The sequence below is a fragment of the Carcharhinus amblyrhynchos genome, chromosome 11 (assembly GCF_965287045.1).
Source record: "Carcharhinus amblyrhynchos chromosome 11, sCarAmb.v2.hapA, whole genome shotgun sequence".
In the NCBI taxonomy this organism is placed as follows: Eukaryota; Metazoa; Chordata; class Chondrichthyes; order Carcharhiniformes; family Carcharhinidae; genus Carcharhinus; species Carcharhinus amblyrhynchos.
The window spans coordinates 20,785,525-20,811,466 of NC_137334.1; the positions used below are offsets into that span (position 1 = coordinate 20,785,525).

Consider the following 25,942-nt stretch of genomic DNA (forward strand, 5'->3'; position numbering starts at 1 on the left):
CTGTCCTGGGAGTGTTTGATGGAGCCCCAATTGGAAATCGTGGGAAACAGAAAGTAGATTTTGAAAAATAGGTTTTGTGTGTTTTTTTTCCCAGCAATACTCTGCTGCCCTTTTGAAGGCGATGCTTGGGGTTCAGATCCCTGTCTATCCTGACCGTGCTCTCACTGAGATATTCAATCAGGAAAACATCACAGGTGACACAAAAGAGAAAATGCTGGAAAATCTCAGCAAGTCTGGCAACATCTGTAAGGAGAGAAAAGAGCTGATGTTTTGAGTCCAGAGATCCTTTATCAAAGCTAAAAGACAAAGGAAGTGGGAGATATATACACTGCAGGGTGAGGGAATGAAAGAGGAGTTATAGCCACAGAAACCAGGGGAGAGGCTGCTAATGGCAGCCCATAGAGAGAATAGAAGGTGTGAATGGCCAAACAGCAGAGAAACTGAAATCAGGGGGTAAACTGTGACAGATGGAGACGTGGGGGAGGAGGGGGAATGGATGGGAGAGAGGTAAAATTGAGAAAAAGGGGGATAAAATTGTGGGAAAGAAGAAAAGAAAGACAACAAAGAAATGAAAGATGGAGAGCAGTTAAAAATGTTCAAAACAGTGGACACAATCCTGCTGTCAGCTGATGTTTGCCCCTGTATGGTTTGGGTTCTTGGGTACCAATCAGCTGTAGAACTCCGGGCAGTTCCTCACCAGCCTGAAGGTGCTGAAATCAAATACACCCCCCAGAGATTGAACTGGGAGATTCGCTCCTTCGGAACTCCTTCCTGTGTGTCCCGACCTTTTAGTTCAATTGGACATTGTGTGTGTGAGAGATGGGGGGTTACAATTCAACCGAGGGCAGGTTGCTGTAATTCTGCTTCTGTCCTCTGCAGGATACAAGGAGCGGGAAATGAATCCTCACCTGGTCGAGCAGCTGTTGACCTGTTCAGTTTGCCTGGAGCGTTACACCAAACCCCGGTTCTTGCCCTGCCAGCACACTTTCTGCCAAGAGCCCTGTTTGAGTGGCCTGGTGGACCCAGGTGGACGCCAGGTGAAATGCCCCCAGTGTCGGAGGGTCCACGCCATCCCCAGGGAAGGGGTCACTGGGTTCCCGAGCAACAGGACCATCCTGGGATTCCTGGACATCTCCGCGGGGCAGGTCAGCAGTCAAGCCAAGGTTGGAACCCGAACCTGTGGTTCCTGCAGCCTGGGAAAGGAGCTTACCACCTGCCATCACTGTCAGGATCAGCTTTGCAGCTCCTGCCACCGTGCCCACATGGAGCAGGTGCAGTGGGATCTCAGGAGCCTGGTGTCCCAGTTGAGAAGGTCCATCCCTAAGCTCTCCGACGCCCTCGGGTCCTTAGAGCGGAGGTCCGCGTCACTCCGGGAGAACGGAGAGGCCGTGCGCGCCAAGATTCGCCGCAGCGCTGAACGGCACATCACCGAGTTAAAGGAGCGGGAGCGGGCATTAATTCTGGAGGTGGACAGCATGGTACGGAGCTCGGGTAGGGCCCTCCAGAGCAAGCAGGAGGATCTCGAGCTTGGCTTGGCCACGGTGACCAGCCACTGTGACTGCGTCGACAGCAGCCTGGCCAGAAACAACAACCTCCTGCCCACCGAACTCTGGCAGCTCCACCAGCAATCCAGAGAGCTGATCGACCAGGTGAGGCAGTTGGAGAAGCCCCAGCTTGAACGGCCGCAACTGCTAACGTTTGTACCCAGCATGGCGATCTACCCTAACGGCCTCAGCTTCGGAGCTGTAACCTGGGTTACAAAAGACTCCATACCAACTCCAATCATCTCTTCCCCTTTGCCTAGGGGTCAGGAAGTTCAGAGGTCATATCCAAGCGTCACCTCAGTGTCCAACAGTGTGGAAATGTTTCCCCCCCTGCCTCTTACCAACTCTTCCAGCCTCCTCCTCAAGGCACCCACTAGCATTTTAACCTCAAGCACCACTCTAGGCCCCCCAGACACCGCGACCCTGACAGTTGAACCTCAGGGCGTTGGCAGCGGCCTGCCGGCCTTCAAGCTGACTGACCACAGCCTCCTGCTCCACTACCAAGGGAAGGGCCGCATGAAATGCAAGATTGGGTCGAAGGGCAGCGACCTGGGACATTTCACCTGGCCCCGGGGGGTGGCTGTGACCCCGGGAGGTGAGCTGGTGGTGGCAGACAGCAGTAACCACAGAGTTCAGGTACGGAGCCGCTGACTCAGTCAGACTGTCAGGCAGATAGGTAAAGGGAGCGGGTGGGTTAGAGGAAATAATGTGAAGCAAGTCTTACAGCCTAGTGGCACTCACCTGAGAGGCCAATTCCTGATTCTATATCTTGTCTTCTTATGTATATGTAAAATGGAGACAAACAGTACACATAACGGCCACATAATCTAGTATATGGAATTCAGAGTGAGCTGAGAATTGGTGGTATGTGCACTGTATACAATATCAATCGTACACACAGTGTTTACAGTATGAATGATACACACAGTGTATACAATATCAATGGTTCACAGTGTATACAATATCAATCGTACACACCATATTTACAGTATGAATGATACACACAGTGTATACAATATCAATGGTAACACATGTTTACAGTATGAATAGTACACACAGTGTATATATCACTGGTACACAGTGTATACAATATCAATGGCATACACCGTGTTTACAATATGAATGGTACACAGTGTATACAATATCAATGGTTCACAATGATACAATATTAATGGTACATAGTGTATACAATATCAGTGGTACACGTAGTGTACACAGTATCAATGGTACACATAGTATCCAAACAGAGGAAGTAATAGAGGTGGATACAATTTTGTCTTTTAAAAAGCATTTAGACAGTTACATGGGTAAGATAGGTATAGAGGGATATGGGCCAAATGCGGACAATTAGGACTAGCTTGGACTGAAGAGCCAGTTCCTAGGCTGTAAATCTCTATGACTCTAATATCAATGGTGTACACATGTATACAATATCAATATTTCAATGTGTACAGTATCAATTTACACACAATGAATACATTATGAATGGTATACACTGTGTATTCAGTATACACTAGCATTATGCCTCTTCCCATCTTTTCTCAGCTGAACCTCCTTTCAGAAGCGATGATTTCCTTCTCCCTCACCATCTTCAGTTTGTTCCTAAAAACCTCGATGTAATCTGAGGGAAATCCAGCCCGCACGCAAGAGTTTGGTTTCAGAGTGTGATCGTTAATACTGTTATGGCTCAGGTTAGAAACTCCAAGGTGATTTATGGAGGCTGCTTGAACCATTTGTTTTGCAGCTTGAACTTGGCTCAGATAAGCATGATATGTTTCACTTCAGGTTTGATTCAAATGACCCACAAGGGAGCTTTTATCAAACAAAGTTTATTTAAGAATATAGCTAACATCTGTAGTAAGAAAATTAGAAAAATCTTTTAACAATTATAAGAAAATAAAAAGAAAGCAATACAATAATGTATTAATCCATAATTGAATAATAAAGCTGTTCCAACAAACCAAACCCTTTCATAAACAAAACCCTTTTCACAAGCTTAACACAGTATAGATTAAAATCTCACTTGACTGGATTTGAGACTTTTTGAAGCCTATACTTTCCTTCCCGCAGACAAAACATTGCCTTGAGATAACCAGCAGAATTTCCAAATAAAACAGAGAGACAGAGAGCGAGAGAGAGTTCAGCTTATTTCTTGCATGATGTCCCTGCTAAGACTCAAAATTAAACTGCAGCCTCAGAACTCTCAAAGCTGAAACCTTAAACTCATTGGAAAGGAAAAAAAACTGTCCACGTACACATGATCTTTTCTCCTAACAATGCAGGATCGTAAAACTAATCCCAGGGTAAACACAAACGTGGATGTAAAAGGGATGTTTCCAATAGTGAGAAAAACTCGAACCAGAGGGCACAGCCTCAGACTAAAGGGATGATCCTTTAAAACAGAGATGAAGAGGGATTTCTTCAGCCAGAGAGTGGTGAATCTGTGGAACTCTTTGCGCAGAAGGCTGTGGAGGCCAGGTCATTGAGTGTCTTTAAGACAGAGATAAATAGGTTCTTGATCAATAAAGGGATCAGGGGTTACAGGGAAAAGGCAGGAGAATGGGGATGAGAAAAGTATCAGCCATGATTGAATGGTGGAGCAGACTCAATGGGCCGAGTGGCCTAATTCTGCTCCTATGTCTTATGTTTTTATAACCCCATTTAAGAAGCAATAATAGGACAATTCCAGTCAAGTTGGCAACAGTGATAGCACTGAAACTGTAGCTAAGAAATACCATTTTTTAAAAAAGCTTTCTTAAAGGGACACTAATATCACTGTATAGATTCAAGCTTTGTAATAATGTTTGAGCTTGTTGTTTGTAATTCCTGCCCTGCCTCTCCACCACCCTAACCCGAGGGAAGCCCTGCTGAGCCTCCTGTTATTTTCTCAAACAGGTATTTGACCGGAGAGGCCGTTTCCTGCGAAGCTTTGGGTCCTACGGTAGTGCCGACGGGGAGTTTGATTGCCTGGCAGGTGTGGCTGTCAGTAACCAGGGCTGGATTGTGACCGCTGACCGTTACAATCACCGGCTGCAGCTCTTCCACGAATCCGGCCGCTTTCTCCGCGCCTTTGGCCGCGAGGGTTCCGGCGATGGGCAGTTGAGTTACCCGTGGGGTGTGGCTGTCGATCGCCGGGGCCTGATCTACGTCTGTGACAAGGACAACCACCGATTGCAGCTCTTCACCCTGGACGGCCGATTTGTGCGTACGTTTGGCTGCCGCGGGGCAGGCGACGGTCAGCTGGAGCAGCCCCATTACGTGGCCCTCAGCCCAGCTGACCGGGTGGTGGTCAGCGACAGCGGCAATCACCGTGTCCAGATCTTCGACATGTCCGGGGGATTCCTCACCAAATTTGGCAGCGAGGGCACGGCCCTTGGACAGTTCAAGTACCCCCGCGGTGTGGCCCTAGACCACCAGGGGAATATCCTGGTGGGAGACAGCGGCAATAATCGAGTCCAACTCTTCCGGCCAGATGGAACGTTCCTGCAGGCATTCGGGAGCTGGGGAACCAGGGACGGACAGGTCAAAGGTCTGGAGGGTGTAGCATTCTGGGAAGGGGACATCATTGTCAGTGACCGTGAGAATCACAGGATCCAGATATTTTAGACTGAATGTGGGGAGATGTGGCTGTGGGAACATCTGCTGGGGGAAGGGCTGAAGCCATGTCTGAGTTACTGGATTAAAGAATAATTCCTACATCCCCAATACCGGAGCTAAACTTACAGAACAGAATCACATGGGCATTATTGGAGTTGGTGCAATCATTTTCTCTTGAACATTTACCAAGAGGTGCAGATGCTGGCGTTGGACTGGGTTTTTTTTATTCATTCTTTGGACATGGATGTTGCTGGCTGGGCCAGCATTTATTGCCCACCCCTAGTTGCCTGAGGGCAGTTGAGAGTCAACCACATTGCTGTGGCTCTGGAGTCACATGCATGTAGGTATGGACAGCAGATTTCCTTCCCTCAAGGAACCAGATGGGTTTTCCCGACAACGATCATCAATAGATTCTTAATTCCAGATTTTTTATTGAATTCAAATTCAAACCCGGGTCCCCCAGACATTAGCTGAGTTTCTGGATTAATAGTTTAGTGATAATACCACAAGACCATCACCTCTCCAGTGGTACACAGTAAGATGCCTCACAAAACCAGGTTAAAATCCAGCAGATTTATTTGGAGTTTTCAGAATGCTGAAATATTACAAATGTTACAAAAAGGGTAATGAAATTCAAGTACAATGCACAGCCCACAGTATGGGAGAAATAGCTTTTCATCCAGGGGCACAAGGACCAATACAGGAAAGTGGAGCTGGGAGTGGGATATACAGAGTATTAAAAACACCATGACAGACATAACTACAGAACAAGCGCTGGAAAATGGGATTAGACCAGATGCTTGATGGGCCAAAGAGCCTCTCTGTGTGCTGTAAGATCGCTATGACTCTATAAGAGTCTTCAATTTTATCTGTTGACTCTTTTTCCCTACCCTGGTCTTATTTGCAGCAACATTCTGATGTGTGGAGGCTGGTCCCTTCCTATCACGCTGTAAGTATCAGTAACCAAATCGCAGCCCTGTCTTGCCTTAATGTCCCAAATCCCCTCACAATTGAATCCATTGACCCCATTACTTGTCTTAAAGCCCCAGATTTAAGATTCACCAGTACTCTGGTCTCACCCTCAGTCAGCTCCCACTTTCCTGTATTGGTCCTTGCGATGTGGGTATGCCGGCGTTGGACTGGTGTAAACACAGTAAAAAGTCTGACATTACTAATGAGATTAATTGAGATTACTAATTAATTGAGACTAATTACTAATTAATTAATAATTACTAATTAATTATTAATTGAGATTACTAATCTCTAAACTGTCTGTGCTTTATATGCTCTGTCTGAGGCCAGAACTCTCCATTCACCTGACGAAGGGGCTAACCCGAAAGCTTGCGAGTATATTATCAAATAAATAGGTTGGACTAAAACCTGGTGTTGTCAGACTTTTTACTTGGTTCTTGCGGCCATGGATGAACAGCCATTTCTCCCACGCAGTGAATTGTGCAATGGACCCAGATTTCATTACCCTTCATTAATTCACTCAGGGCTCAGAGTAATCCAGAGGTTATTTTTTTAATTTTGTCTCTGTCTGCTCACATTCCCTTAAGGGAACCTGTTTCCCGGGCCTGCTGGGATGTTGGTGTTCACTGCAGTGTTAATGTCAGTTTATTATTGTCACAAGTAGGCTAAGCTAAATTGAGTGGACAATGACAACCGGATTCTTTCCATCCCAAGCAGGTTCCTCTTGTGACCCGAGGAATTCAAGATAAGTGGCAGTTGGTGTAGAGGGAACACGAGGAAGAACGTTTTTCTTTTAGGCAGAGGGTGGTGGGGGTCTGGAATTCATTGCTCAAGTTGGTGGCGGAGGCAGAGACCCGAAACTCTTAAAAAAAATCCTGGATCTGCATCTTAAGTGCTGTAAGCCTCAGGGCAGGAAGGTAGGATTAGAAAGGACCCCTGGGTGGCCTTGGGCAAGCATGGCCAAGATGGGCTGAATGGTCTTCTTCTGTGCTGTAACTTTTCTATGGTTCTATGTCCTTGATCACCTGACGAAGGGACTAACCCAAAAGCTTGTGAGTCTATTATCAAATAAATCGGTTGGACTAAAACCTGGTGTTGTCAGACTTTTTACTTGACTATGACACCAGGAAGGCAAAACACACAGCGACAGATTAGTTTAGAAACATACAAACTAGAAGCAGAGGAGGCCAATTTGGTCCTTTGAGCTTGCTCCGCCATTCATTATGATCATGGCTGATCATCAAATTCATTATCCTGATCTCTCCCCCACCCCCATACCCCCTTATCCCTTTAGTCCCAAGAGCCATCTCTAATTTATTCCTGAGATCACATATTTTGGCATCAACTACTTTTGGTGGTAATGAATTCCACACATTCACCACCCTCTGGGTGAAGAAATTTCTCCTCATCTCAGTCCTAAAAAATTTACCCCTAATCCTCAAACTATGACCCCTAGTTCTGGGCTCTCTCCCCTCCCTCCAATTGGGAGCACTCTTTCTGAATCTAATCTGTCTAATCCTGTTAGAATTTTATGAGTTTCTATGAGATCCTCTCTCCCTCTTCTAAACTCGAATGAATATAATCCTAACTGACTTAGTCTCTGCCATCCCAGGAATCAGCCTGGTAAACCTTTGCTGTACTCCCTCAGATAAGGGCACCAAAATTGTGCACAATACTCCAGATATGGCCTCACCAACACCCTGTACAATTGCAGTAAAACATCCCTATCCCTGGACTCAAATCCTCTTGCTATGAAGGCTAACGTACCATTTGCCCTCTTTACTGCCTGCTGTACCTGCACAGGTGCTTACTTTCAGCAACTGTACATGAGGACTCCAAGGTCTCGTTGAGTTTGCTCATTTTCTCTGCTCTCATCCACACAACTGTCAATAACCTCAAATCTTCTACATCCCCAGACCTGTTTCGTGCACAGTCACATCCTCCTGCTTCTGACCATAGACCAAATCTGAACTACCTTACCTCCTGGAACAGAGTACACAGCTAACTTTTCCATTCCTGGCACATTGAAGTATCTGAAGCTCCAGCTGTAACCCACCAACTTGGAACTGACGTTTCTCCAGCTGCAGATGTGGTTGCTATTCATCGAATCCCTATATTGCAGAAGGGGACCATTCGGCCCATTGAGTCTGCACCAACTCTCTGACAGAGCATCTTGCTCAGGCTTTCTCCCCCATGCTATCCCCGTACTCCACACAGTTAACATGGCCAATCCACTTAACCTGTACATCTTTGGACATTAAGGGGCAATTTAGCACAGCCAATCCAGCTAACCTGCACAACTTGAGTGTCCAAGGAAACCCATACAGACATGGGGAGAAAGTCTAACTCCACAATCCCACCGAAGCCAGAATTGAACCCCGGTTCCTGGAGCTGGGAGGCAGCAGTGCCACCCATAATGGTTCTTTTTTATTAATGTTCTTTTAAAAAAATAATAGAACACTAAATTGTAAAGGCTAAAATTATTATATTTATCAAATGACAGAAAAACAAAACAATCTTTGTCACAAGTCGATTGTCATAAATTAAAGAGAGATAAGTATTTGCAGGTACAAAGCAGCAAGATGTCTGAGAAGGTGTGAGTTATACTTTATTACAGCCAATTTGCGTCAAAATAATCCAACGTACTGTGAAACGCCTCAATATACAGTCAATTTTAAAGTGAATCTCTGTACATGTATTAGATTTATATTTCATTTCTTCAACAATTTCACAAGACTACAAAATATTAAACCATTTATTAATAAATAGGACACTGCAATACAATATCTTACAGGAGCGACTCTGTAATGCTTTCTCACTGCATCAGTATTAAAGGCCGAATTCCTGTGACCCAGAGATTCTGTATGTGCTTCATAAAGTCTGACTTCTCCTGATCAAATCAAACAGGTTTGCTTTTTCAGTTATTTGCTCCACTCAGTGGAGCTACCTTCTTGTGCCGTCTCACCGAACAGACGGCACCTCCAGGAGTGCAGCACTCCCTCTGAACTGTACTTAAGTGCGAACTTGGATCAAGGGCTCTCGAAGGAGACTCAAAGGAGACTCGAACCTACAACCTTCTGACTTGAGGAAGCTATGCCACCCTCTGCGAAACAGTTACAACACTGAGGTGTCAGTTCTGTGGCCCCCTCTTCCCTATGGGGATCGAAGATTGTAGAATTTGCTTTTAAACTTCTGGTACTTGAAAGTAGAGAGGAGGTAAACTTACAGGATTTGGGATTTGAAGTGTGTCCCACACACCTCGCACAGAGAATCTGGGCAGGGAGTTTGAACAGGCAAAGGGGTGTCGTACTGGATGAAAACCGTCCACAATCCCCCCTTTGACCTTTTCTTTAAAAAATGGGAAATTCCATGACTTTACATCTCTCACTAGTATAAGTGACAGAACACAAAAGGGAAAAGGGGAGCGAGAATGACTTAACATTTCCGATCACAGAATCCCTAAAGTGCAGAAGGAAACCATTCGGCCCATCGAGTCTGCACTGAGGCCCTATCCCCATAATTCAATGCATTTACCCTAGCTCGTCCCCCTGACATTAATGGGGCCATTTAGTATGGCCAATCCCCCTAACCCATACATCTTTGGATTGTGGGAGGAACTGGAGCACCCGAAGGGAGCCCACGCAGACACAGACAGTGATCCAAGGGAGGAATTGAACCCAGGTCCCTGGCGCTGTGAGGCAGCAGTGCCACCATTCTGCCTGCACCACTCATGTGGATTAGGAGAGAACAGAGGCTGTTCTCTATGGAGGGGGACCAGTCTGCCTTTAGGAGATATCGGACAACCTATTTCCTCAGAGGGGTATTTAGCCTTCTCACACCTTGCTTTGCCCGTACACACAGGTGGCAGCCTGTTCCCGAATGGAAGGGGGTTAACTGTCACCCGCCTCTCCACATTTACACACACTGGGCACCTGTTCCCTATTGGACAGATAATCAAGTGACTGACGATAATGGCAAACTTTCAGTGCAGAGGAGATTCATAGCAACGAGCATATTGAAGGAAGCTGTCACCCTGAGATACAGCAGCACCCCACCAACCCCAAGAGAGGTCTGACAACTCTGCACCCCGAGAAGAGAGCAGCACATTTCCAGTGTCTGCTCTTATTTCAGACTTGTAAAATTAAAATAAAGTATATTTATTAGCCACAAATAGGCTTACATTAACACTGCAATGAAGGTACTGTGAAAATCCCCTCGTCGCCACACTCCGACGCCTGTTTGGGTACACTAAGGGAGAACTTGGCATGGACAATGCACCCTAACCAGCACATCTTTCAGACTTTGGGAGGAAACTGCAGTACCCAGAGGAAACCCATGCAGATACAGGGAGAATGTGCAAACTCCACACAGACAGTGACCCAAGCTTGGAATCGAACCCGGGTCCCTGGTGCTGTGAGGCAGCAGTGCTAACCACCGTGCCACAAAACTGCCCTTTGGTACATGTCCAAAGCATAGTTGGTAGCATTTGGCATGGCTCAGTCCCATCTGCTGCAGTTCAGATAGTGAATCACAGGAAGGAGATGGTTGCCTTTCAGCGTGGCAACTTAGGGAGAAAACTGCTTTGGGAATTATGAAGGGGATTCGTATGTAAATCCCAGGAAGACAGATGTTTGAGGATTCTGTGAAAGATAATCAGGAAACTGAATAAATAAGGAGCCCTGCTGCAGTCAACTTTATGAGAAAATCTCTCATTGAATGTCTTTAACACAGAGATAGATAGGTTCTTGATTCATGAGGGGATCAGGGGTTATGGGGAAAAGGCAGGAGAATGGGGATGAGTAAAATATCAGCCATGATTGAATGGCAGAGCAGACTCGATGGGCTGAGTGGCCTAATTCTGCTCCGATGTCTTATTGCCTTAAAAGGCAACTGACATCTCAACCTAACCCAAAGGCTCCTTTGCAATGAAGCCCAAACAGGACAAACATGTTCATGGGGTAACACAAACAGGGCGAAAGAGGGGTCGAAGCAAATTGTGGACAGGTTTCAGTGGCTTTTCTGGTTTCTAAATTTCTTCTCTCAGCACCCCTCCCTCTCCCCCCACATATTTCCCTGTTTATACTCAGAGCAGTGAAGGGGAGAGATAGAGGAACATGACAGGAACAGGGCCCTTCCTACCTCAGCCAATTACTAATTCAAATTAAACTACACAATCTGTTCTGGAAATGATTCAGCGAGTGAATCCCACAGTTCCACAACCCACTTCTCTCTGTATACATTGTTTCCAGTTAAACCGATACCTATGGCATCCCATACCCTCAACATACGAAGCATTGCGGACAGTCTATCGATGGTGCAAGGAAGGTAGATCATTGATGCCTCAAACTCAAACATCTCATTCTGCTTTCATCTCGATTTGTTGATACATTTGTGACTGTGTCCGAGGTCCTACATGGGCAGGTCTGATCTCCCCTTCTCACCAAACCCCTCCCCTACACTGCAGGGGGCTGAGAAATGTTGGTCTCTGACAGCACGTGGACTGTCCCCTTAGTTCTGGAACAGGGGTCAGGGCTCACTTCCCCAATCAGAACATAAACACAGTGCTATCAACCACTTCACTCCTCAATTCAGCTGGATTGGATAGGACTTATTCTTGAGTAACAACCTTCCTTTATTATTCAATGAACTGCCACATTAAATAAGTTCCAAGTAAAACAAGTCAAAAAGTCAACCACAATTTTTCAGTTTTAAAACTCGGCGGATCAAACATTGTCAGATTGGGAGCGTGTCCCTGTGCAAGAGAAAGAAAGGAGGGGAGAGAGAGAGAGAGAGCGAGAGAAAGAAAGGAGGGGAGAGAGAGAGAGAGAGCGAGAGAAAGAAAGGAGGGGAGAGAGAGAGAGAGAGAGCGAGAGAAAGAAAGGAGGGGAGAGAGAGAGAGAGAGAGCGAGAGAAAGAAAGGAGGGGAGAGAGAGAGAGAGAGAGAGCGAGAGAAAGAAAGGAGGGGAGAGAGAGAGAGAGAGAGAGCGAGAGAAAGAAAGGAGGGGAGAGAGAGAGAGAGAGAGAGAGCGAGAGAAAGAAAGGAGGGGAGAGAGAGAGAGAGAGCGCGAGAGAAAGAAAGGAGGGGAGAGAGAGAGAGAGCGCGAGAGAAAGAAAGGAGGGGAGAGAGAGAGAGAGAGCGAGAGAAAGAAAGGAGGGGAGAGAGAGAGAGCGAGAGAAAGAAAGGAGGGGAGAGAGAGAGAGAGCGAGAGAAAGAAAGGAGGGGAGAGAGAGAGAGCGAGAGAAAGAAAGGAGGGGAGAGAGAGAGAGAGCGAGAGAGAAAGAAAGGAGGGGAGAGAGAGAGAGAGCGAGAGAGAGAAAGAAAGGAGGGGAGAGAGAGAGAGCGAGAGAGAGAAAGAAAGGAGGGGAGAGAGAGAGAGCGAGAGAAAGAAAGGAGGGGAGAGAGAGAGAGCGAGAGAAAGAAAGGAGGGGAAAGAGAGAGAGCGAGAGCGAAAGGAGAGGAGGGGAGGGGAGGGGAGGGGTCAGAGAGAGAGAGAGAGAGAGAGTGTGAAGAGGGGAGGGGAGAATGAGGGGGACAGAGTGAGTGAGGTGGGGTGGAGGGTGTGTGTGAAGATTTATTGTGTCTGAATGTGTGAATGTGCGCAGTCTGCACCCAGAAGCCACTGATCCAAACGTGGCACAGGGTCCATTTGATTGTGAGAGGGGAGTAGAAGCAGGGACGGGGAGGAACTGCAATGTCCTACGTGAGCTTCTCATGTTGGATTTGATAATAACAGGCCTGTAGATCAAAACAATAACATTAAACTGTTAGTTACAAACATTCTCTGAATAACTGCAAACCTCCCAGCTCCATTACCAAATCCTGCCATTCACAGCAAGTTCCCTCAGGTCACTTGCTAGCGCTGAATGGGTAAGTTTTATTCCAGAGTGTTAACCCCAGGGGACAGGCTCCCTCCTGACGACAGGCACCATCCCTCCCCCGCTTTCACCAGCTGACACCCTCACTCGCTCCCTCCCTCTCCCGGCGACACCCTCACTCTTCCCCCCCTCCCCCCAGTGACAATCTCGCTTGCTCTCACTGACATCTTTGCCCCTCCCAGCCCCCGTCGTGACACTTTTCCCTCCCTTCCCCCAAGACACTCTTCCCCCCCACCTCCGTTCCCCTCCAGGGACACTCTTTCCCACCCCCTCCCTGTTCCCCACGGGACACTCTCCTCCTCGTTCCCCCCCCCACCGACACCCTCCTCCCATTCCCTGCAATATAACACTGACCTTCAGTGTTGTGAACATGATGCCTTGCTCTCCGTGTTGTACCGAAGGATCCATCAGATCCTCAATCAGATGAACTTCCGAGCCTAGATTCCGAATCCTACAGGAAGATAATGCCAGGTTAGAGAGCAACTTTCAGCCTTTCCCAACATGGAGCATGAGGGAGCACTCAGACTAAACTCATCCCTGGCCAGATGCAGACAATAGCAGGTTTAGTTTGATTTATTATTGTCATATGTATTGGTATACAGTGAAAAGTATTGTTTCTTGCGTGCTATACAGACAAAGCATACCATTCATAGGGAAGGAAAGGAGAGGATGCAGAATGTAGTGTTACAGTCATAGCTAGGGTGTAAAGAAAGATCAACTTAACGCGAGATGAGTCCACTCAAAAATCTGACAGCAGCAGGGAAAAAGCTGTTCTTGAATCAGTTGGTGTGCGACCTCTGACTTTTGTAACTTTTTCCCAAAGGAAAAAGGTGAAAGAGAGAACGTCCAGGGTGTGTGGGGTCTTTAATTATGCTGGCTGCTTTTCTGAGGCAGCGGGAAGTGTAGACAGAGTCAATGGATGGGAGGCTGGTTTGCATGATGGTTTAGGAGAATATTCCATGCAGCACAGACCAGACTGTTTGGGACCAATTTAAATATCCTCCTCTCATGGCTGGTGTGCATGGGGGTGCGTGTACGTGTGTGCGCGCAGCAGCCACAAAACTGCTGATGTTTCAGTCTGGGTTCAGTGGGAAACTCTCTGATCTCAGAGTTAGGAAGTTCAAATCCCAATCTAGGATTTGAATACATGATCCAGGCTGAGGTTACAGTGCAGCACCGTTAAACCAAAGCGCCCTCTGCCTTCTCAGGAATGTGCAGAAAGATCCAGTGGCTCCACTGCACAGAGCAGTTGGGGAGTTATCCTTGGTGTCCAGGCCAACATTCATCCCTCAATCACCTTCACCAAAAAATAGATTGGTAATTATCAGCTTGCTTGTGGGATTTTGCTGTCCGAATTGGCTGCCATGTTTCCGACTTTACAACAGAGACTTTACAGCCAATTAAACAGAGGTGTTTTGGGACATCCGAGTTTGCCAGTGACTGTGGCGAAATGTATGCTTTCTTGCAATGAGTGTAACTGCCAGGGAGAGAGGATGGCGGCGAGAGTATACCAGGCAGACTTTCTGCAGCTAATCCCTACCCAGTGACTGTAGGGGGCAAGGATAAGAGCCTCAACAGAAGGGAGAGAACAGGATCTATTACTGCAGCAATGCCCCACTCTCCTGCCCACATCTATCCCTCGCAGGCACACGAGGAAAGAGCAGCTGGGCAGAGACCCAGGCAGCTTCTGGTGGAATTAATGTTGTGACACTTTATATCGGGGGAAAGAGAGGAAGTGAGCACAATTGTCTCACGTGCCTCACGAGTTGCCGAGACAAGGACAAAGAATAAAAAACAGTACAGCACAGGAACAGAGCCATTAGGACAATGTGATTGGTGCAGGCTTGGAGGGCCTATCTAGACTAACCACCTGTATCCCTCTACTCCTCACCTTTTCATGTGTTTATCCAAATACATTATCTAAATGTCGCTAATGTAACTGCCTCAACCACCTCACTTGGCAGTGGATCCCAGGCCCCCACCATCCTCTGTTACAAAATTCCCCTGCACATCTCCACTGAACCTTACCCCCTTATCTTGAACTTGTGTCCCCTTACAATTGTCATTTCTGCCCTGGGAAAAAGCTTCCAACTGTTCACCCTACCCATATCCCTCAATTTTATAAACTGCTATCAGGTCGCCCCTCAGCCTCCATCTTTCCAGAGAGAACAATCCTAGGAGGGGATAGGATGGTCCATACGAGTGGCACTGACGGAGGTTCTGGATCTATCTCTGAAAGAGGAAGAATCCTAATAGCTTAGTAAGGTTTTCAAACCATTAGACATTAAGGCATTGATAGATCTAACAGCGCGGAGTTAAATGACTTTTAAACAGGCTTATGACCTAACAAGAAAGCAGTTTACATACACGAGATGTGGTAAGAGATTTAAACAAGTGAATATGATTTTAAAGCACATATGCTGATATTTTGAATGTATTGTGTTTTTTAAGGTACATTGTTCACTTTAGCCAAGAGCAATTTGCTGCAAAGCATCATAGTAAAGGGCATTAGGGCAAAGCCCATATTCTAACAGAATGTTTAAACCTTGAGAACATGCAAGATTTATCAGTACAGCTTCAGATGGAGAGAACTTTTAGAACACTTAATCTTATTTCATGAATACGCTTTATTCACTGTCTAGATAAAATGGATACATGGCCAGACGTGGAGTCATATGTTAATCTGCTTTGGCAGTGACTTTCAGGGGAACTCATGGGAACATTCATTTGAACTTTGGGCTGAGGTTACGCGAAGTGGGGCCAGCCAAGACAGGAGTTAGCTTCTGGATTCTACAGAGTAATAGAATACCATTATACCAGAGGTTAAGATGCGATTGGCTAAGGCATATGACAACTATTATTTGTTGATCATGATTGATTTAAAGTTAATGAAAGACAGGAATAATTGATAAGAAAAACCTATAATTGATCTGTTTTGAATTCTGGACGGGTCTAACTGCTCTGCCCTGACTCTGTGATCGTCTCTCCTAGCATCTGCTGTCTAAATAAAAGTTACGTCTTTAAACTGAGACACTGAACAAAGAAAACTACAGCACAGGAATAGGCCCTTCAACCCACCAAGGCTGCACCTACCACGCTGCCCGACTTAACTAAAACCCCTACCCTTCCGGGGACCATATCCCTCTGTTCCCATCCTATTTATGTATTTGTCCAGACAGCTTTCAAAGCTCACTATCTTCCCCCGGCAGTGAGTTCCAGGCACCCACCATCCTCTGTGCAAAAAACTTGCCTTGTACATCTCCTTTAAACCTGACCTTCGCACCTTAAACCTTGCCCCTGAGTAATTAACTCTTCCATCCTGGGAATAAGCTTCTGACTATTCACTCTATCCAAGCCCTTCATAAAGTTGTAGCCTTCTATCAGGTCGCCCCTCAACCTTTGTCGTTCCAGTGAGAACAAATCAAGTTTCTCCAACCTCTCCTCATAGCTAATGCCCTCCATACCAGGCACCATCCTGGTAAGTCTTTTCTGTACCCTCTCCAAAGCCTCCACATCCTTCTGGTAGTGTGGTGACCAGAATTGAACACTATATTCCAAGTGAGGCCGAACGAAGGTTCTATAAAGCTGCAACATGACTTGCCAATTTTTAAACTCAATGCCCCAGCTGATGAAGGCAAGCATGCTGTGTGCCTTCTTGACTACCTTCTCTCCCTGCGCTGCCACTGTGTACCTGTACACCCAGATTGTTCTATCAATACTCTTAAGGGTTCTGCCATTTACTGTACATTTCCTACTTTTATTAAACCTTGGACATTTCCTATCTTCATTAGGCCTGGCTTCACGAGTCTTGCGTTATCTGAAGTTTAGGCAGTACTGGCCACTTCGGAAACCCTACTACCAACTCTGAGCACACTGCCCAAGCCTGAAGCTGCGTCTGCCACCCAATAGTAGCAGAGGTGGCCCAGTCACACTTCCCGCTCCAGCCCAGAGCTCTGCAGCAATGCTTTCCACTGAGCGGACATCACCAGAAACTTGATCTGATCCTGTAATCAGGTAATAACAGTGTGTATGACTGTACCATACTGCAGCCTCATTTGATATTGACCCCAATGTGGCTTGGTCTCCAAAATGACAGATAATCCATGCCTGAACGATGATGCAGAAAGTTAGAGAGAGAGGTGATGGCCTCGCAGTATTATCATCAGACTATTAATCCAGAAACTCAGCTAATGTTCTGGGGACCCAGTTTTGAATCACATCATGGCAGAATTTGAACTCAATAAAAGAAAATCTGTAATTAAGAATCTACTGACGATCATGAAACCATTGTCGATTGTCAGAAAAACCCATCTGGTTCACCAATGTTCTTTAAGGAAGGAAATAAGAAATAGGAGCAGGAGTAGGCCATCTAGCCCTTCGAGCCTGCCCCGCCATTCAATAAGATCATGGCTGATCTGTCGTGGCTCAGTTCCACTTTCCCGCCCTCTCCCCATAACCCTTAATCCCCTCGCCGTCCTTACCTGATCTGGCCTACATGAGACTCCAGAGCCACAGCAATGTGGTTGACTCAATTGCCCTCAGGCGATTAGGGATGGGTACTAAATGCTGGCCAGCCAGCAACACCCATGCCCCACAAATGACTAAAAGGAATTGGTCAGGCTGGGATGAGAGTGTAATCAGGGTGGTTTGGAAAGGGGTTACTTAACAGAGTTATTGAAACGTCTCACCTCGCTCGGAGCACCACATACAGAAAGACAGGGAAAAGATCGTCCATGGACCAGAGGAAGTCTTCTTGCAGCATAGTCAGAACCTCCTGCGTGATCTCCTCGAAGGTCTGCTGGATAACATTCAATTTGTCCGCGGGGGTGAAGGTGGTGCTGTGGAGAGAAATGGCAGGTTGACATTTTCCACGTAAAGCCAGCTACCCGGTTATGAAATCCAACACGCCGTCTCGTGATGGAGATTGGTCCAGGTGGCGGCACTGCGACCAATGCCTCAGATGCAGCACAGGAGGCAGCTCTTTGGCCTACTGTGCGGAAATGGGCTCTTTGAAAGAACAATTCGATCCATCTCATTCCCCTAGTCACCTTCTTGTAACCCTGAAACTTTCTCCCCTTCAACCATGTTCAAAATTGCCTTTTGAAAGTTCCCATTGAATCTGCATCCATTGGTCTTGTAAGCAGCGCACTGTGTAAAAATATTCTCTCATTCCCTGAAGGAAGGTAGTATAAGAAGTTCTCATTTTAAATTTACTATAAGTAGACTAGGTTAAGGTGAAGATTACAAGGTGCCTTTTATATAGAATAAGGATTCACCATGTGCCTAGTACAATACATGTAGAGATATTGTCTGTATAACCACATGTTATACAAGTATAATGAAATTAAACTGTATTCTTGATGTGTGCCTTGTGAACCTTGGCCAACTGATGATCTAACTGCTCAGAATAATGGGACACAGGTGGTAACAGACAGATTGAATTCTTTGGGACAATGGGGCAGAGAGAGCAATTCTCCTCATCAGCTTGGGTTAGGCAGCCGCAAGTTAATTAGGGCTTTGAAATGTACAGGACTACACTCACTAGTGGTTAGCAACACTGGTACTGTTACCCATGCTGATATAGGTGGCCAGATTCAGGCAAGAACACTGACTCCCTTTACCAATTAAAATTTGAAGGGGTCAGATAGAATATCTTTGAATCTATCGGATTTACGTAGTTAGGTTTCTTAGTAACGAGGGAGGAACTTTTGGGTGCAGTGGATTAATGAGCTTCTGATCTTGCTGGCAGGTGGAGCATTATTGGCTGAGGTAATAATGTGTAATATTGTAATTGGACCCTCCAGTTTGAATGACAAGCTGGGCAGGAGATCTAAGTGTTCAGAAGAAGTATGTCTATCTCACATATGCTGTTATGTCAGAGAGGGTACTCACTGACTACCTTTTCTCCTGATGCGTGCATTAGCAATAAACTTTTTTTTAAACTACATGCTGTCTTTCATGGTCTCTGTATTTGTTGAGTGAGGTAAGCTGAGTACAAGACCCCCCCAGAGGGGCACCTCGGAAAATCCTTACATTCTCCCTCCCCTGCAGTTTTTAACCAATTCTCTTCCATCTGTGTATGCTGGTTACCCACCCTTCGACCTGTGGAAACAGTTTCTCCTTATTTACAACCTCAATTTTGAATATCTCTATTAGATCCCCCTTAACCATCACTACTCTGAAGGAAACCATCCCAGCTTCTCCAGGAAGCTGGAATCCTTTCAATCCAAGCTCCATTCGAATAAATCTCCCTACTTTGTCTCCAAGGCCCCGACACCGTCATAAAGTGTCAACATTCGCTGTTTAACTGTCTTATGATGATGGTATAGGGGTATTGTCACTGGAATAGCAATCTTGAGGTCTAAGCTAATGCTCTGGGGGACACAGGTTCAAAGTGGGATACGGGCATCGCTGGCTGGCCAGCATTTATTGCCCATCCCCCGTTACCTGTGGAGTGCAGCTGAGAGTCAACCACATCGCTGTGGCTCTGGAATCACACGTAGGCCAGACCAGGTAGGGACGGCAGATTTCCTTCCCTAAAGGCCATTAGCGAACCAGATGGATTTTTTCGACAATCGGTAGCAGTTTTACAGTCAGCAGTAGATTTTTAATTCCAGATATTTATTGAATTCAAATTCTACCATCTGCTGTGGTGGGATTTGAACCTGGGTCCCCAGAACATTAGCTGAGTTTCTGGATTAATAGTCTAGCGATAATATCACTGGACCATTGCCTCCCCAGACAGTGGGAAGAAAATGAGTCTCAGTAATGATGACCATGTCAACTACCGATTGCAGTGAACCAAATGGGCTTTTACAAATGTCCTTCAGAGAAGGAAATCTGCTGTGCTTATCCGATTTGGCCTAAATGTGACTCCAGAGCCGCAGCAATCTTAACTGCCCTCTGAAATGGCTGAGTGAGAGTCTCAGTTCAAGGGGAAATTGGGGATGGGCAATAATGTTGGCCCAGTCAGTGACGCCCACATCCCATGAAAGAATAAAGAAAGAAAAAAAAATGTGTTGCTGGGATCGTTCCTCCCTCTGGCCAATTTTGCTCCCGCATTGAGATTTCTCAAATCTTCACCCCCCAGTATGACCACCCAGCTCCAGGTCAGAATGCAAATGAGCCAGAATAGAACAGGCATCAGAAAATCAGTCTCATTGCACAAGACAAAAGGTATCAATGTGATCGCTGGACTAGAAGCCAGAGGGGGATTTTCCACATTTCCTTCCGCTACACTTGGCCTTGAGTAGCCTTCCTCCCCCTCCCCCAGGGGACGGTTGGGCTCTGAGTGGGTACGTAGTGTCTGTATTGAGACACACTGGTATCCTGACTATATTGTACAGGATAGAAGGATGAACTGTTGCTTTGTTCATTCAGATTCTTGATACGGAGATGTTGGCTTTGGACTGGAGTAAGCACAATAAGAAGTCTCACAACATCAGGTTAAAGTCTAACATGTTTATTTGGAATCATGAGCTTTCGGAGCACTGCTCCTTCATCAGGAGAGTCCACTCACCTGATGAAGGAGCAGCGTTCTGAAAGCTTGTGATTCCAAATAAACTTTTTGGACTTTAACCTGGTGTTGTGAGACTTCTTACCATTCAGTTTCAGACAATGGGGATTGGTGCATCAGATTAAAAGTTACCTGTTAATCACCTAACCACCACTTAACACGAGGCTAATTCGCACCACAGCACAGTAAATTGCTTTTTAATCCATTTAAAGCCCATTGATTTTTTTATGCAACTTTTTAGGGCGGCACAGTGGCAAGCACTGCTGCCTTACAGCGCCTCTCCCCGTCTCTGCATGGTTTCCTTAGGGTGCTCCAGCTTCCTCCCAGAGTCTGGAACACGTGCTGGTTAGGCGCATTAATCTGAACAGGCACCGGGGTGTGACGACTAGGGGAATTTCACAGTAACTTCATTGCAGTGTTAATGTAAGCCTTACTTGTGACTAATAAATAAACTTTACTTTCGAATGCATCAGTTTTAAGTTTATTTATTAGTGTCATAAATAAGCTTATAATAACACTGCTATGAAGTTATTGTGAAAATCCCCTAGTCACCACACTCCAGCACCTGTTTGGTTACAGAGGGGGAATTTAGCGTGGCCAATGCACCTAAATCAGCATGTTTTTCAGACTGTGGGAGGAAACAGGAGCGTCTGGAGGAAATACATGCAGAACTCCGCACAGATAGTGGGAATCAAACCCAGGTCCCTGGCGCCGTGAGGCAGCAGTACTAACCACTGTGCCGAAACCGCAAAGCTTTCCGGTCACAGAAGTGTGCACTGGCACAGTTTCTTTACCTGATCTGCTGCAAACTCTCAATAGCAGAAGCGTAACAAACCTCCTTAGTGGTGGGCTGTACCTGGAGAGGACAAAACCAGACATTGTTGAAAAGGGAAAGGATGAGAGATTGTGTAATCTGTATAGACACCAGCAACTCGGTGGTTTCTCTGCACTGCCAGCGTCCCCAAGCAGAGTGCCAGTGCTGAGACTGGCATGTTTCCCCATGCACACAGGGACAGGCACCTGATGTCGAGTAAGCATTTCTGGCTGAACTGTGCATGAGAATGTGGCAGCTTTTGTCCGTAGCTAATCTGGCACGGCCCTGTCAGGGAACATCCTGCTCCGGATACTCAGCGAAATCTTGCTGCCACTCACATTGACGGGATCTTCCTGTCCCGCCGACAGTGCACCGGTTTCCCAATGACAAGATGACAGAAAACCCCACTGACAATGGTGGAACAGTAAGATCCTGCAGCTACGAAGCATACTGTGGACAGGGGAAAAGTCCACCCAGAGTTCCTGAATTATCACAGAATAGAATCAGATCCCTACCATGAGGCCATTCAGCCCATCAAGTCTGCATCGAATCTTATCCAGGCTTAACCCCAACCCTATGTATTCATCCCACTAATTCACCTAACTGTGGGACATCAAGGGTCAATTTAGCAAGGCCAATCCACCTAACCTGCACATCTTTGGAGTGTGGGAGGAAACCGGAGCACCCAGAGGAAACCCAGGCAGACACAGGGAGAACGTGCAGACTCTGCACAGACAGTGACCCGAGGCCAGAATTGAAGCAGTGCTAACCACTGTGCCGCCCACTTAAGGTGATAGGGTTGGAGGGAGGGGAGGAGAGAGGGTTGAAGGTTACTCCATGTAGTTAACATCTTTTGTCTGTTGTGTTACTGGGGGAGAAGGGTTAGTGCAGTGCACTCTCCCACACTGAATGTCACCATAGGAAGCTGGTGCCATTCTCGATCAGCTTTTCTTTTAGATATTAGTTCACGGGATATAGTCTTTGCTGGCTGGACAAGCATTTACTGCCCGCAAAGTGCTGTGAGCCACTTCAACCACTGCAATCCATATGGTGTAGATACACCTGGTGTCTACTCCTCTGTATGAGAGGACATGGGGGAGGCAGGGTGAGGGGAAATGAATATTGGGGATAGCATGAGGATTAGAGACAAAAAGATATCACAGTGATGGCAATGCAACTGGATTGGAGATGGACAAGGGATGAGGTAACAGAGCCAGTGAATGGGCTCGGGATCCCTTCACAGAGACTGAGCCAGAGAGCCATCCAGACTCGAAACATTGGCTCTATTCCCTCTCCACAGATGCTGTCAGACCCACAGATTTTACATTCCCACGCTGACAAGGTCCAGGTTAAACAAGCAAAACGGCCAGTGAAGTCTCCCTCTGGGCCACACTCGGAGGTTAAAGGTTACACTCCAACCCTCGGCGGGTGCAGATCTCCGGGAAGGAAACCTTCACTCCCAACACAAATCCACTCTCTCCTTTTCATTCAGCCATGACTGGGCATCAGGCATTACCTGCCGAATCCCTCTGAAGATCCAAGGAAGATTCTCCGAGCGAACCAGAGAATCCCTACAGTGCAGAAGAGGTCATTCAGCCCATCAAGTCTGCACCAACTCTTTGACAGAGTATCTTACCCAGGCCCACACCCCACCCTATCCCCGTGACCCCACACATTTCTCATGGTTGATCCACCCAACCTACACACCTTTCAGACTGTGGGAGGAAACAGGAGCATCGGTCTTACCCGCAGTCCAAAAGATGTACAGGTTAATGCAGAGGGGGAAAAGAGGCATGTAAATGACAGGGAGAATAGGGGAAGGAGTATGAGGAAAGGTTCTTCTGTACCTCCTTCATCTCACCAAGGATGGAGACGGTGACTGGGCAGAACTTTCTGAAAGAAAGGAAATCAGGAGGAAAGTGGTTAGTGCTAACCAGCTGTGGTAAAACATTGTCAATACATGGTAAATTATACCGCACCACACTGTCATTAACAGGAACAATACAGGGGAACCAGTGAACCTGAGTGAGATGCCTATGCAGTCCCTGACCACTCTGTCAGGCAGTCAGCACACACACATGCTGGTCACCTGACAGCTGTCTGCCTTTCCACCAAATATGGAGGATCTGGCAAAAGCGAGACTTATAATTTACTGTGATCCCTGAGCTTCTGCATGTTTCACAGACTTGGAAAATCTACAGCTGGCAGAATCTCTCCGCTACTTTGATATGCCACCTATAGATTTCCCAACTCTGTGAACATGCAGAAGCTCAGAGATCACAGTGAATTATAACAGTCTTGCGTTAGATACAGAGTAAAGCTCCCTCTACACTGATCCCATCAAACACTCCCAAGACAGGTGCAGCATGGGGTTAGGTAGAGTAAAGCTCCCTCTACACTGTTTCCATCAATCATTCTCAGGGTTGAACAGTTTGATAGAAATGTTAACTTGACTGCCTCGATGTGTTTGTAACTTTGCTAGGTCACCCTGTGTTGTCTTTTTGAACCCTGATTTAATTGATCAATTCTCCATTCAACCCTTTCACAAAGCCAACAATGGCACCATGGTCTATTTACCAGAGATTAGTCTGTCAGACTGGCATTCAGTGCCAGATAGAGGGTTGAGCTTTGGCACAGGGGCCTTAGTCCCATCACTCTCACATTCCTCATTCGGTCGCAATAAATTCAAGGTTTTGTTATTTTAATAAGTGTTCCTTTAATCCAATACTCACTGCTGCACTCCCAGGAACCCCAACAGGGATAGGTCTGGCTGCTTGTTGAGTCGGAGCACACACTCCCAGTAAATGTCCTCTTCCCGCTCATTGTCCAGGGCGTACAGCGTGAAAAGAGGGGGGTACAGCCGAGGCAACAACACTGGGAGGAGGAGGCCACAGCTCGTAATCACAGGGACCCTGCCAAGGGCAAACAGTGAGGTTAACCCACAGTCACATCCACCCAACTCACCACCTACTGCTTCCCGCCCACCCTCTCCCATCCCCCCAACCCTCACCCTCTCTCACCTCAACTCGCCCTTTCCCCTACCCACCTCACCCTCTCCTGCCCATTCACCTTGCCCTCTTCCGCTCGCTCCCCTCCCCCCCCCATGTTATTCTCTCCCGCCTGCGCCCCCCTTGCCTTCTTCACCACCAACACCTCCCCCCCCACCCCTCCTCCCCAGGAGGTTCCAGTTCTTCAGCTGCAGGTTCAGGCACCTTTTCAATGAGTTGAGATGGGCAGCGAATTGCAGATCCTACCACGCTCTGGCTCAGAACATTTTCCTCTAATCCTTTTGCCAATCACCTTAAATCTGTGCCCCCAGGACTAGACAGGGTAGATGCAAGAAGGATGTTCCCGATGGTGGGGGAATCCAGAATCAGGGGTCACAGTCTGAGGATTCAGGGTAGACCGTTTAGGACAGAGGTGAGGAGACATTTCTTTACCCAAAGAGTGGTGAGCCTGTGGAATTCATTACCACAGGAAGTAGCTGATGCCAAAACATTGAGTGTATTCAATAGGTGGTTGGATATAGCACTTGGGGCGAATGGGGTCAAAGATTATGGGGAGAAAGCAGGATTAGGCTATTGAGTTGGACAATCAGCCACAATGGTGATGAATGGCAGAGGAGGCTTGAAGGGCCAAACGGCCTTCTCCTGCTCTTATCTTCGATGTTTCTACATTCACGATGGTGGAGGAGTCCAGAACTAGGGGTCATAGTTTGAGGATAAGGGTGAGGTGTGGAGAAACATCTTCGCTCAGTGGGTGGTGTGTGGAATTCACTACCACAAAAAAGTAGTTGAGGCCAAAACATGTTATTTCAAGAAGAAATTAGATATAGTTCTTGGGGCCAACAGGATCAAGGGAGGGGGTGATCAGGATAGTAAATTTGATGATCAGCCATAATCATTAAGAATGGTAGAGCAGGCTGGAAGGGCCAAATGGCCTCCTCCTGCTTCTATTTTTTATGTTTGACCTCTCGACTAGGGGGAAAACAAGTTTTTCCTGTCTACCCCATCGAGGACCCTCGATTTTATATATCTCACTCGAGTCACCCCCTCTGTGGAGGTTACGGTTGTTTTCCTTGGGACAATCATCCCTCAGCTGCAACTTCCCAGTCCTGCCAATATGATAGCTTTCCCCTTCCTGGGAACAGGAGACCAGCCTCCATCCGGCACTGCACCAACATCTAACATGCAAGCTGTCAACTGTTGGGTAGGGACTAGGCAGGTCAAGACTGTGCCCAGGTGCACTGTGCTGCTGCACTACACAGTGTTAACAAAAGGGGGTAGGAATGTAACTAGGATGTGGCGATACTGGCATTGGACTGGGGTGGGCACAGTAAGCAATCTCACAGCATCAGGTTAAAGTCCAACAGGTTTATTTGAAATCATGAGCTTTCAGAGCGCTGCCCCTTCATCAGGTGAGTGGAGAGGTGGGTTCACAAACACGGCTTATATAGGCAAAGACACAATTGCATGATAATGGTTGGAATGCAAGTCTCTATAGGTAATTAAGTCTTTACAGGTACAAACAGTACAAGTGGAGGCAGTGATAAATCTCTCATTCCAACCACTCTTGGAGCTTGTGTGTACAGGGAGAAACTGCACGTAAAACAGCAAACTGTGC

General features: G+C 46.8%; 2 protein-coding genes across 5 annotated transcripts in view; one reads left to right on the top strand and one right to left on the bottom strand.

The window, feature by feature from the left end:
* The first annotated feature begins 896 nt into the window (after positions 1 to 896).
* Positions 897 to 5,378, top strand: LOC145349801 (tripartite motif-containing protein 2-like). The gene is made up of 2 exons (XM_080198347.1): positions 897 to 2,180; positions 4,440 to 5,378. Exons 1-2 carry the CDS (start codon positions 897 to 899, stop codon positions 5,148 to 5,150), a joined length of 1,995 nt encoding a protein of 664 aa, XP_080054473.1. The 3' UTR covers positions 5,151 to 5,378.
* A 2,053-nt stretch (positions 5,379 to 7,431) lies between these two features.
* The window catches only part of als2b (alsin Rho guanine nucleotide exchange factor ALS2 b), a 103,047-nt gene continuing 84,536 nt past the window's right edge, over positions 7,432 to 25,942 (bottom strand). For all 4 annotated transcript variants that reach the window (XM_080198737.1, XM_080198735.1, XM_080198736.1 and 1 more), the window contains 6 exons: positions 24,052 to 24,231; positions 23,167 to 23,212; positions 21,300 to 21,361; positions 17,678 to 17,827; positions 13,344 to 13,440; positions 7,432 to 12,849 (listed from right to left, as the gene is read on the bottom strand). In XM_080198737.1, the coding sequence (XP_080054863.1) occupies positions 12,811 to 12,849; positions 13,344 to 13,440; positions 17,678 to 17,827; positions 21,300 to 21,361; positions 23,167 to 23,212; positions 24,052 to 24,231 (574 nt within the window). In that variant the 3' untranslated portion in view covers positions 7,432 to 12,810. The remainder of the gene's footprint in view (positions 12,850 to 13,343; positions 13,441 to 17,677; positions 17,828 to 21,299; positions 21,362 to 23,166; positions 23,213 to 24,051; positions 24,232 to 25,942) is intronic.